We start from the raw sequence: 13678 nt of genomic DNA on the forward strand, positions 1-13678 counted from the left end.
ACAAACAATCATTTGTCTGGGGAAAGTGTCAGGGCCTGACAGCCCTGTCACATAAGGTGAAGAGACAACTGAGGTATACAATCACAGAGTCTTGCTAACACTTTGAACAATGGTATTGAACAGAAAGAATGATCAGGATCATTCTGAGTGGCCCAAGAAGTAAGACTATGCTCCACTAGTAAAAATTACAAGGAGACAAATTTTAATTGAATATTAAAATGTAGTTCATTAAATTTGAGGAGTCTATATATGGAAGGTATGGGAGATATTGAGCAAATGTATGTCTATAGGTGTCTAGCCTAGAGAATACTGTATAGGAAGCATGAGACAAGGATTAGCTTCAATGACATTTAATATTTTTTCAATTCTGAGTTTTAATTTAATGATCTAGCCAACTCCTCGTTTTAAAAAATACGGAAAGGAGGGTCCTGAGCTGGATGGTGTCTTGCTTAAAGCTGCAGAGTACTGTAGCTTCTGTAAGGGCCTAGAAGGTCCAGGTTTCCCAACCCCAGTTCTGTGGGGTTTCCACCTCCAGCAGAACTCATTCTACAGGGGCTGATCCTCTCCCTGTGAGACTTTTTCTGTCTTCTCAGCTGCTTTCCCTTCATTTGTTCCCCACCAGGGAACGAGTGCCCACAGTTACAGCCTCCTGTCCATGGGAAAATTGAGCCTTTGCAATCCCAGTATTTCTTCAAAGACCAAGTGCTCATCAGCTGTGACACCGGCTACAAAGTGCAAAAGGTACAGGGTCCTGATTCTAGGGTTGGGTAGACCCACCCAGAGGAATTCTCCATAACTTCACAAGGAAGATGGGGTTCCAAAATCATTATAGTCCCGGCATAGTATTACATCGCTTTCCCCATAAATCACTAAAATGCTTCTGAAATTCAAGTCTTCTGAAAATTGAGAGCATGTGTCTCAAACGCTCTCTCTCACTTTTGAAAGTGAGAGAGATCTTTTATTAGAGGATTTATTGTTGTTGTTAAGTGTCATCAAGTTGGCTCCAACTCATAGTGACCCTTATAGGGTTTCCGAGGAGTGGCTGGTGAGCTTGAACCACCGACCTTGCAGCTTAAACCAACATTGCAGTCCAGCACATTAACTCATAGGCTGATAAAAGTCAGAACCAAGACAGCCCTACAATTAGATCTAACAACCTCAGCAAAGTTCATTTCCTTATTTAATGGAAACTGGGAAAAGGAAGTAAAGATTTTTGTTGATGTTTGTTTTAATTATGGTAAATATATATGTAACCAAATATTTTACATTTCAACAATCTTCATGTACAGGGTGCTTCAAAAAGTTCATAAACAATTAAAAGATAATGCAATTGTTCCACGAACTTTTTGAAATCACCTCATATCCTAAAGGAAATGGTTGAAAGATGACTGCTCACTCTCAGTCTCCCGTCTCTAAAACAGTGGTTCTCCTAGGAATTACTTGGTTAACTTTAAAATAAAAATGAAAATCTCTCATGTCTCATCGCAGATCAATTAAAGCAAAATCTCTGGGGCTGGTAACCGGTTATTGGTTTTTCTTTTGTGTTCCCCTGGTGAGTCCAATGGTAAGATAGAAAAGCTAGAGGACCTCTCTGCTCTAAGTAACGGTTTTCAAAGTGAAATCCTTAGATCACAGTGTCTGTGTCATTAGGAACTTGCCAGAAATGCAAATCCTTGAACCTCACACCAAACCTGCTTAATCAGACATCTGAGGGTTTGTTTTAACAGGTGCTTTAGGTGATACTGATTCTCCCTCAACTGCTCTGAAAAATGAAAGAGTTCAGGTTTTCCTCCAGAAACAATTGTCCAATTCTTGTACAGAGCAGCTCCCTCTCTTTAGAGTGTGAGAGGTGAAGGCGAATTCAGCATCTATTTTTCTCTTATCTTCAAGCTTCAGCTTAAAGGCCCAGGGTTGGACAAACCTAGTTAAGGACAGCTAGTTTTACAGTTTGAGCTGGGAAACAACTGCCTGACCCCATATCCATTTCCTTCTTCTCACAACGTCTTCATGTTTTTTCCTAGGACAATGCGGAGATGGACACATTCCAGATCGAGTGTCTGAAGGATGGGTTGTGGAGTAGCAACATTCCCACCTGTAAACGTAAGAACATAAAATAGGTTAATTATAAAGGATAATGAGTTGATCTGTAATAGTGGGATCTGACCAGAAACCAAGCAAGGATGAGAACTTGACCAGACCACCCTAAGATGCCCACTCTGGATGGGCACCAGAAGTTTTTGTAGCCCCAGCACAGTGTTCCCTAGCTTTCCCATATTGCTGTTGTTGTTATGTGCCAGTGAGTCAGTTACAACTAATCATGACTCTGTATAGGGTTTCTGAGGCTGTAAATCTTTACAGGAGCAGAAAGCATCCTTTTTCTTTCACAGAGTTAATGATGTGTCCCAAATTTCAGGGACAGGACTGCAACAGATGCATGAAGGGTCATACCAAAATAGCTCCTAAAACCCCTTTCAGTAATAAAACATTAGGATTCCAAACAAAACTTCTTGTGGCCCACAGCTTACTTCAGAATTACTAATTTTACCTATGCCTAAAAACAACAAAAAGTGTGGCATGGAGCCCTGGTGTGGCACTGTGGGTTAAAGCACTGGACCACAAGGTGGATTTGAACCATAAGGTTGGTGGTTCAAATTCACCAGCCACTCTTTGGAAACCCTGGACAGGGTTGCTATGAGTTGGAATCAGTTCAACAGCACTTAACAACAGCAAAAGTGTGGTACTGTAGGATAAACACAGGATTGCTAACCGCAAGGTTGGAAGTTCAGTCTCAGCAGCTGCCACCTGGAAACCCTATGCTATTGTTAAATGCCATCCAGTCAGTTCCAACTCGTAGCAACTCAGTATAGGGTTTCCATGGAGTAGCTGGTAAGTTTGAACAGCCAACCTTGCAGTTCAAATGGACCTTGCAGTCCAGTGCTCATCCTACAGTGTCATACCAGGACTCCAGTTGCTATGAGTCAGAACCAACTCCATGGCATTTAACAACAACAACAAAGACAGGTTAAGGACTGCTGATGGTGTAATGGGTTACACGTTGGGCTACTAACTGTAAGGCAGGTCATAAGTTTGAATCCATCAGCCTTTCTGCAGGAGAAAGATGACACTTTTAGCTGCTGTAAAGATTTATAGTTCCAGAAACCTTACATACGATCTTACTATGAGTCACAGTTGGCTTGAAGGCAGTGGGTTTGGGTTTTTCAGTTGTTGTGTTTTTTTTTTGAAGACAGGTTGCCAAATTTGCCCAGGGAATACCATGTTGATCTGCTTGAAACTACCTCCAGAAATTGCTAGTTCAGGAAACCAGTTTGCCACTGGTGCCCAGACCTGAGTGATGTGGTCAGTGTCTACATAACCACCAGTCACATCCACTAAAACTTTCTGAGACAGCTCTTGATTTAACCCGGGGCCAGATGGGATGTGGGGTCACTACCATGTACCTTTGTGAAGCAGAGGACACAGCTTTGCACTGGATCCTGGGACCCAGAGTTCTTGTCTCAACTCTGTCCCTAGCCTTCTCTGTGACATGACCAAAGTTCTTCACCTCAACTATAAAATAAAGGGTTAGAACTAGTTCTAATATTTTATAATATATGCCAGTGATTTTATAATATTATAGTCCATACAAACTGTCTTTACGTTCACACAAAAAACCCACTGCCACCAAGTCAATTCTGAAATTCTGAGTCACAGCGATCTTATATTGTTTCAGAAGCTGTAAATCTTCATGGGAGCAGTCAGCCTTATTGTGTTTTCCTATGGAGCAGTTGGTGGGTTTGAACTCTTGACTGTGGTTAGCTATGCAGTGCTTATCCTACAGCACCACCAGAGTTCCTATATGTCTACATGGTCCATATAAATTTATAAAAATATAAATTTCTGGCCCCCTACACCTACCCAGATGACTTCAATGAAAGATTTACTCCATTGTGGTAAGGACCCCAATTTTAGAAAACTGATCTATAGAAGAAATTCAGGTGTGGTGCTATAAGATAGGCACTGGGCTTCTAACCACAAAGTTGGTGGTTCAAACCCACCAGTCACTTCTCAGAAACCCTATACAGGGTTGCTATAAGTTGGAACTGACTCGATGGCACTTACCAACAACAATCTATAGAAACAAGGCTAAGAAAAAGCATGGTAACAGAAAAACCTAGGGAAAAAAGAAAGGGAGGCAGAGAAAGGGGGAAAGAAGGAAAGGAAGAAGAGAAGAAGTGAGGGAGAGAGAGGAGGGATAAGGGAGAAGAGTTTGCTTTAGAATGCAATGGTGAGGAAACAGAAATTAGGAATGGTAATCCCATGACTCTTTTTGTAAACTTTGGAGTGGTGTCCTCCTTCTCTTTCTTTTCTGGTTCTGATTCAGTAAGGAGAGAGCTCAACCTCAACTACTCAAGAACTCTATCAGGAACTTGAGGCAAATTTAAAAGCACATGTTCTTAATTTTTTTTTTTTTTAATGTGATGATGAGGCTGGAGTTGAGGCCCAGTGTGGGAAAAGGAGGGTTTTGTTTGCCTTCAATAAAAAGTTTCCATAACCATTTATGGGATACCTGCTCAGAGTTCTATAGGGAAGTCAGATGGAAAAGACAAGATCCCAAACATCAAGGAATTTCAGAGTCAGCAGAACATCCACATCATTCAATCCATGGCTAGATAGTAGTGCTGTGAATTAGTTCTAAGCAAAGTACTTTGCAAAGTAAAACAAGGAGCCATTTGGAAAATGAAAGGAAATGAGGATACGGCATGCATAGGACAGAATGTGACTTTGGAGACAGGAAGTTTTGGATTCAAATCCTGACTCTGCCAGTTGGATGCCTCTGCAATTTACTCAGTGTGTTTTCTGCCTTCAAGATTTTGTTGAGAATTAACTACATAACATCCCTGTGGAGCACAATGCCCCCTATACCACCACCACCACCCCCATTCACTAGGAATAGTTTTTGCTTTATCTCATTCACATCTTTGGAAGATAGTTGGTGGTTGTGTGCCATGGAGTTGGTTCTGACTCCTAGCGACCCTGTTTCTGAGGGTTTCCGAGGCTGTAAATCTTTATGGGAGCAGAAAGACTCACTTTCTCTGGCAGAGCAGCTGATAGATTCAAACTGCTGAGCTTTTGATTAAAAGCTCAGCTCATAATCCACTACGCTACCAGAGGAAGATAGGAAACTTTGTTTTTAGTAATAATAACAAATTTCTCCCAGATAAAAATGTACTCACATTTTAATGTGATAGATTAGTTTATAGAGGAAAGCATTACCATATCTTTGGTACTATCTTATGTGTCTGATGTTAGTATACAAAAAAAAAAGCCCCAATATTCTGATTTAAAAAATTAAAAGAGCTATATGATCCTTCTTAATAAGACCTGGTTCTTATACTTAGTCTGGAATAAAACTATTAGAATCCCCATTCAGGCATACCCAGCATCATTGTTCCTTCCCTCAGTAGGTATTTAATGAGCCTCTCTCTGTGCCACGCAATGTTCTAGGCTCTGGCAAAAGTATAAAACAAAGAAGACTGAGAAGTTGAGTGTACCCAGGGAGTTGGGACTAGACAAGAAGTGCACAGTATAAGGTAAAGAAAAATGCACTGGAGTGGGAAGCGGAAATGTGAGTTCCTTCCCTGGCCTTCACCTTACTGTGGCAACACTGGACAAGTCCTGGCCCACTCTGAAAGCTGTTGGTGTTAAAGTACCGTCAAATCAGTTCTGACTCATAGAGACCCTGTATAGGGTTTTCAAGGAGTGGCTAGTGGTTTTGAACCACTGACATCGCAGTTAGCAGTCCAGTGTTTATTCTACAGTTCCACAGCAAAGCTCTGAAAGCTATCTGTTAAATGAGGGTTTGGACCAGATGAATGCAAAGCTCCCTCTTCAGGCAGAATTGTATAATCTTCATAAACCAGGATGTATGACTCTGGTAGTGTAGTGATTACAAATCGAGCTGTGAACCTCAAGGTCAGCAGTTCGAAACTACCAGCTGTTCCGCAGGAGAGAGATGAGGCTTTCTGCTCCTGTAAAGACTTACCGTCTCAGAAACCCTGTACAGGGTCACTATGAGTCGGAACCGACTCCATGGCACATCACCACCACCACCATGACTTGGCAAATTCTCAGAATGGGATACAAATTCCATATTCCCAAGCTGTCCTTCCAACTGGCTACGCCTACCCTGTGCAGTCTTAATCAATTCTGGTGGAGTGGTTTCTGTATTTCCTGCATGAACTGTTTCTGCTTTGCTTACTAATTTTTCTCATACTCTTTTTTCTCTTCTCTCTCTTCTGTCTCTCTGACTCTTCTTTCTTCCTCTATACCAATCTGATCCCTCTTTGGTCTTCACCACAGTGACAGGAACCGAAAACGATTTGGAGAGAGAACTCGAGTCAGAGCAAGTGACAGAGTGAATGATGGGACCCCACACAGAGCAGATATCCAAGAATGGATCACTCAGAGAGCCTCCAGGGTCCCAGAGCATCCCTACCCAACCCCCCATTCCACAAACACTCCATTTCCCACATCACTACGGATTAGAATGGATGCTCAACAAGGCAACATGGTCTCAAGCAAATGAAGCTGCTGTGTGTGTGAGAGCAAATTCTCACTTGAGGGTCTACCCATCATTCAAACATCACTCTGGAAAATAATGAAAAGTTAATGGGGGATTTTTTTAAAAGTACTTCTGGGTGGATAGTACTCTTCTGAAAGGACAAATGTCATTTGATCCTAGAGACACTTGTGATTTAATATACAATCATGTGGCCTTTGACTGATAAGGGCAAAATGGACCCTGGTTTCTAATCCACTCCACACTTTCAGGTTAAATGGGCCAGAATGACAGTGACTTTATGAATCTTAAGGTTTCTACTTTTTCTTTCCTAACAACCATGAGTAGATGAAATTAATAATAACTCAAAGGGCATAAATGTTGGGAGAACTTGGATATCTTCTTATACTCAAAAGTATCAAGTATCCCTTCTATCCACACCTAACACAGGGACTGAAATTCAATCATCAAAGATTCTTTCTTCCATGGGTCCCTAATTATTCATTTCTTAAAATTTACAAATTAAAAAAATTTTTTAACTAGGTATCACACTCGAGAGCAGTGGTTCTCAGCTATGCTGCCACAAGACATCTCTGGGTCATAAAAAATCAACAAAGAAAGGGTTGTGCATGCCAGGATTCTCTGCTTCAGTCTGAACAAAATCAAGACACACTACCAGAGGAGCCCTGTACTCTACTGTAACTGCCTAATCTCTTTTGGTGATTAAATGTCCACTTAATAGCAGAATCCTACAAAACTGGATAATAAGTGAGTTCAGGGACTGAGGTGCCTCTTAGGTCAGAGTTGTCACTAAGTGTGAAGATGGGACAATTCCTGAAGATGACTGTCTGTCAAATATTCTTAAGCCCACAAAGTAGAACAGACATTTGTACCAGATGGAGGAAAGGAATTCATAATTTAGAGCAGATTTGATATGGACCTAAATCATTACAACATATAATGTAAGATGCATGCCATCGAGAGGGGTGAATGGAGAACTCTGGATGAGAGCGTGGAAGCAGCCCTCTCCAATCAGATGAATTAGAACAGACTGTTGAGAAGAAATGTTTGAACCAGGCCTCCAGAGTGGCTGTAGCAGAGACACATTAGGTGTTGTTGGTAGCATAAGTCATGGCCTGGAAGGGGAATGCAGGACAATGTGGGGTCTGTTGGTGCTAGATCATAGTTGCACCAAGGGAAGGGGTAGAAATGAGACTGGGAAGGAAGCTGGGATGAGTGTGCAGCTTTCTCTAGGGACGTCTCAAATAGAGAGAAAGCACTGCTCAGGTCAAGAAGGGTGTGGCTGAAGGAAAAAACATAGCAGCAAGAGATGACAGAGGGGCAGGAGTGTCCCATCCCAGACAGTAATGAGAAAGGGAGGCCATGGAAATGGGAAAGGGAGGGAAATTTTGATTTCACAATGTGGAAGTGACTACAAGAAACATTAAAGAGAAGGATGGAGCCCTTTCTGAAGTAAAGAAGATAAACTGAGGAGACAGAATCTGAATATGTATCTTGGAATGAGTATTTATAGAAAGGGAAATGGTCTCCAAGTCTCAGATAATCCTGTCTCTGTAGGCCACTAGAGACCTGGGAAGAAAGTACACTCCTTCCTCACTCAATATTACTTCTCCATTACTTTTCATACCTTCTCTACAACCAAAAAGTTGGTGGTCAAATCCACCCAGAGATGCCTCCAAACAAACAGCCATTGGTAATCTATTTCCAAAAGGTCATAGTCATTGAAAATCCTATGGGTCAGAGTTCTACTTTGGAACACATGGGTTACCATGAGTCAGAATCAGTTTGACATCAACTGGTTTTGTTAGGTGTTTTTCTGATTGTAGGACCAGCTCTTCAGTGGGTAAACTTACTTCTCTAGAGTGCCTACAAAGATGCTCTACCCAGAAAACAACTCCTGGCCAGTGTGGGGGATGTAACAGACTCTCAGTATCCTAACCATCTAGATAAGTCTAAGACCAACCCTGGGATTTCTGCACTAGGAATTAGGTAGTAAGCTTTACAGGATACTTTAGACCAGGAGTGGGAATATCTGGCCTACAAGTCATTGAAGGCCTGAGAAATCATTATCTGGCCCTACCAAGATAACCGCAATTCTAATCATTACATTGTTGTTGTTGTTGTAAGTGCCATCGAGTCGGTTCTGGCTCAGAGCAACCAATCCTGTATAGGGTTTCCAAGGAGCAGCTAGTGGTTTTGAACTGCTGACCTTGTGGTTCACAGTCTCATGCTGATCCTAAAGAGCCACACCAGGAGTCATCACATTAGGGGTAAGTTAACTGATCAAATACGGAGGCTAATTTTTAAGTTGATAACTTTGTGTATGGCCTGTCAATGATGTTATAAATTTTGGCAGTAAAAAGGTTTCCCACCCCTGCTTTGTACCAATGAACTAGTGAGCCAAATTTAAGGAAAACAAGAGACAGTCCTGCCAGGAGTAATAGCCATATCTTGGTATCAATATGTAGCCTTTCCTAAAAGAAGAAAAATCTACTATGAACATCAGTAGGAAAGTAAATATGAAATGTTCACAGTCTTAAATAATAGATGTTATCACCTATTATTATTCTAGTGTTGACCCTCACCTTACAGAGTATAAGTGTGTCTTTATTTCTGAGCAATCAAAAGAAAAGATAGTCATTTTTTTCAGAGAGAATGGAGGACAAAACACTAACCAATTTCCTTGGCTTTGTATCTTCTTTGTGGGTCGAAGTTACTCCCATCCTTTTTCATCCACTTGGAAGGGACTGAGAAACGTCTATATTTTAAGTAAGGCAAACTCTATTTCATCACAAAGATGAACTTGGGTTATAAATGTATGAATAACATCTTTGGGATACATTATCCCCTCTCTGCTTCACAAGATGAGAAGAAGAAGGAGAAACTCTGGAATTTTTAATGGGCTTTGGAATGTAGTCCTCTGAAATGATCAGATCAGCAGCTAATGTTGAATATACCAAAAAAAAAAAAAAAAAAAATGCTTAAAATAAAAACCAAACCTATTGCCATGTAATCAGTTCTGACTCATAACAATGCTACCAGATGGAGGCGAACTGCCTGCAGAGTTTCCAAGGCTGTAATCTTTATGGAAGCAGACTGTCCTATATCTCGCTGGTTTTAAAGTACCAACATTTCAGCTAGCACCTGAGCTCTTAACCAATGCACCTCCAGGGCTCCTTCATTTCAAATATTGGCAATTTCAACAGCCTGTACCAGACTCACAGAACCACAAGGCAATTCCATAATTGTAGCGAGTATTGGCCAGTTTCACTAGAAAACAGATCTTTAAGAAATATCAGTTAGGTTAAAGAGCACTGAGACAGGTCAAGGAAACCGAGTTCTAGTTGTCAGTCTGACAGTGACTTGCTGTGTGGCCTTGGGCCCGTCAGTCTCCTTTCTGGGCTCATCTGTAAACTAAAGGGGATCTTCTAGGTTGCCTGCCTTTGTGTTTTTCCAACTGCGAAATTCTGGGCTTTCTCTATGATTCTTTGACTCTGCCATAGGCAGTTATATCTAAGATTGGAGTTTTCTGAAAAATGAATGCTATCTCCAAAGGAGGTGTCTACGGCACCAGTAGCAAACTGGTTGCTCAGCCTCTGACTGACTCAGTAGAGGGCTGATGAACTCCTCCTAAAACCACCTCTGAGGATTAAGCATCTTTGGCTTTGTCTTACACTGGGGCTACAACCAGTCCAAACATCCAGTCACCAAGTGGAGAACCTGAGCAGGTGAAGAACAGAAGATGGTCCACCCCAGCCCCACCCCATGCCTTCTGTGGCCAAGGGAGCTTCCTGCAGAAAGCAGACACAGGAAGGGTACATGATCATGCAGGAGCTGGGGTTTCTGCTTGTTTGTTTTTGTTTTGTTTTGCTTTTGTGCCAAGCTCCCATGTGAGCACATTAACCACTTACTCACCATGTGGTTGGGTCGGGAAGAAATGAAGAGTCTTTGGTCCTTGTCAGCCGGAATTTTCCCACTGAGCCATGGGCTTCATGGTTGGGGAGAAGAGGCTGAGATGACTGCCCTGAAGTCTAAAGTGGCTGTGGTGGGGAAGAGACTGAGGTCTTCTTAAATCTCAGCAGACCTGCTCCTGCCCTGGACTTGACATCAGGTCAGGTGAGTAGACCACACAAGTAACACCAGAATAAATGAGACAAGTCCCCAAAAGCAGGGCCACAGGTGGCTGCACGGGTTGTGTACTGCACATCCATGTGAAACAGACCCACCAGATAGATGGTCCCAAGACAGAGTGAAGAGTATATTAGAGGATCACATTCTTCTTCTCTCTCAGTTGCAGACTGCAGGGCCCCAGCAGAGCTGGAACATGGACTAGTCACCTTCTCTACCAGAAACAACCTCACCACATACAAATCTGAGATTAGATATTCCTGCCAGAAGCCTCATTACAAGATGGCCCAAAATATCACAGGTGAGTCATGGTATGGGGAAAGTGAGACACAGATTCACCAGCCAATACCTTGACCCAGACTCCAGAACAGCTGCATCTGTCCCCATCTAGCCTCATCCATGCCATCTGGTAAGGAGACCCTTGACTGCCCCAGGAGCAGGGGAACAGCACAAGGGTCAGAGAGCAAAGGGCCAATAACAGCCAGTCTACTGACTTCAGTAGAGGTTTGGGATGAATTAGGAGGAGAAAACATTTGAAGAAGCACATGTTCCACCTCTCCCCACCTCAGGCCCACACCCCCAAGAGCTAAGCCACATGGTACCCAAACCCCCCAACTCTTACCACTGTTTCACTCAGTCACTCATTCAACTCACAGCCAAAAAGAAACTCTGAGAGAAATGAGAGGGCCCGTTAATTCTGCCTCCACCATATTGTTTGTTGTTGTTAAGTATCGTCAAGTCGGTTCGGACTCACAGCAATCCTGTATAAGGCTTCCGAAGAGCGGCTGGTGAATTTGAACCACTGACCTTTTGGTTCAAGCGACCTTGTGGTCTAGTGCTTATCATACAGCATCACATCGTTAACAAAATTCTCCTGATTTCTCTAGACCTCCACTCCATCCCTTATCAAAAAGTGGACTAAAATAGAGCGCACAGAGCTTTTATGAAATGAATGAATCAACAGACACAGACCTGGACTTTCAAAAAGATTGTTAATTGGAGAAAGTCGGGAAGAACATCTGCAGCATAGAGGCTTGGGTGGCCATACACTTCGGGGTGCCTACCAGGATCTGGACAGTGTGTGAAAGAGAGGGGGCAGTCCTCCCATGGGCAGTACTGTTTGCAGAGCCTTGAGCACCATGATATAGAGTTTCCTATTTATTTATAATGGCAAGGTGGAGTCATTGGAGGCTTTAGCATAGGAGGACGTGCTCAGATTTCCATTTTAGGAAGACAGATGGTTGCAGTGGGCAGAGGACTGGCTTGGAGAGACCATTTGGAATGTTGTTCTGATCCACAACAGAGGAATTACAGCTCAGATTTATTTTCCCATGTACTATAAATCAACATTTTCTCTTTTCCCATTTTTTTTTTTTTTCACTCTTCCAGGCATATATACCTGTTCTGCCGAAGGCATCTGGATGAACAGAATACTGGGGAGAAAGTTGCCCACCTGCCTGCCAGGTACCTCACCCTCGAAGTTCCTTGTGTCAAAGTCTCCCATTGGAGGCCTTAGGCCCCAGGATTCTCTGGCTTTTTATCTGGTAGAAGGAAGGAATGGGGGAATGCAGCTTTGGTTGTTTTCTTTTGAGATATGTATTTGGAGAGTCAAAGGTCCAGAGAAGCCTAGCCTCAGACTTTTTCAACTAACCAGCCTGTTCTACCAAACCCAAGAGAGTCCTGACTACTTTCTTGCTAGTTCTGCTCCCTTCTCACCAAGTTGTTCATCCAACTCAGTTTGCCTGTGTGCCTATTGTATGCCAGGAAAACCCAGAAAGTGGGCATCCTGTCCTCAAGCACTCACCATGCTATGTTGTTGTTATTGTTAAGTACCATCGAGTCGATAACAACTCATAGTGACCTTATGCACAGAAGAATGAAACACTGCCCGATCCTGGGCCAACCTCACTATTGTTACCATGCTTGAGTCCATTGATGCTGCCACTTGGCCAATCCATCTCACTGGGGGGTCTTCCTCTTTATCTCTGACCCTTCACTTTACCAAACATGACACTCTTCTCCAGTGACTTGTCCCTCCTGACCATATGTCCAAAGTATGAGAGATGAAGTTTGGCCATCCTGGCCTCCAAGAAGCATTCTGACTGCACTTCTTCCAACACAGATTTGTTGGTTTTTAGCAGTCCATGGCACTTTCAATATTCTCCTCCAACACCATAACTCAAACACATCAATTCATCTACGGTCTTCCTTATTCACTGTCTAGCTTTCTCATGCGTATGAGGTTATTGAAAATAACATGGTTTGGGCCAGGTGCACCTTAGTCCTCAATCTGACATCTTTGCTCTTCAACACTTTAAAAGGGTCTTGTGCATCAGATTTGCCTAATGAAATACGTCGTTTGATCTCTTGACTGCTGCTTCCATTGAGTGTTGATAGTTGATCCAAGAAGAATGAAGTCCTTGACAACATCAATCTTTTCTCCATTGATGAGAATGTTGTTTATTGGTCCAGGGGTAAGGATTTGGGTTTTCTTTACATTGAGGTGGAATCCATATTGAAGGCTATGCTCTTTTATCTTCATCAGTAAATATTTTAGGTCCTCTTCACTTTCAGCAAGCAAGGTATCATCGGCATATCACAGGTTGTTAATGAGTCTTCCTCCAATCCTGATGCCACGTTTTTATTCATATAATCCAGCTTCTTGAATTATTTGCTCAGCATACAGGTTGAATAAGTATGGTGAAAGAGTATACCCCTGTTGCACACCTTTCTGAATTTTAAACTATTCAGTGTTCCCATGTTCTCTTCGAACAACTGCCTCTTGGTCCATGTACAGATTCCTCATGAGCACAATTAAATGTTCTGGAATACTCCTACTTCGCAATGTTGTCCATAGCATGTCATGATCCACACAATCAAAAGCTTTTACATAGTCAATAAAGCACAGGTAAACATCTTTCTGATATTCTCTGCTTTCAGCCAAGACCCATTGGACATTAGCAATGATAT

At 42.4% G+C, this 13678-nt stretch overlaps 1 protein-coding gene across 2 annotated transcripts in view; it reads left to right on the plus strand.

Moving 5' to 3' along the window:
- The window catches only part of MASP1 (mannan-binding lectin serine peptidase 1 (C4/C2 activating component of Ra-reactive factor)), a 108913-nt gene that overhangs the window by 59050 nt on the left and 36185 nt on the right, over nt 1-13678 (plus strand). The window contains exons 7-10 of one of the 2 annotated variants that reach the window (XM_006871889.1): nt 623-741; nt 2022-2100; nt 10872-11009; nt 12098-12172. In XM_006871889.1, coding sequence (XP_006871951.1) covers nt 623-741; nt 2022-2100; nt 10872-11009; nt 12098-12172 — 411 coding nt within the window. Of the gene's footprint in view, nt 1-622; nt 742-2021; nt 2101-6366; nt 6685-10871; nt 11010-12097; nt 12173-13678 lie in introns of those variants that run through there. The other variant, XM_006871890.1, reaches the window with a different exon arrangement.

The sequence above is a fragment of the Chrysochloris asiatica genome, unplaced genomic scaffold, assembly GCF_000296735.1.
Source record: "Chrysochloris asiatica unplaced genomic scaffold, ChrAsi1.0 scaffold00177, whole genome shotgun sequence".
NCBI classification, from domain to species: Eukaryota; Metazoa; Chordata; class Mammalia; order Afrosoricida; family Chrysochloridae; genus Chrysochloris; species Chrysochloris asiatica.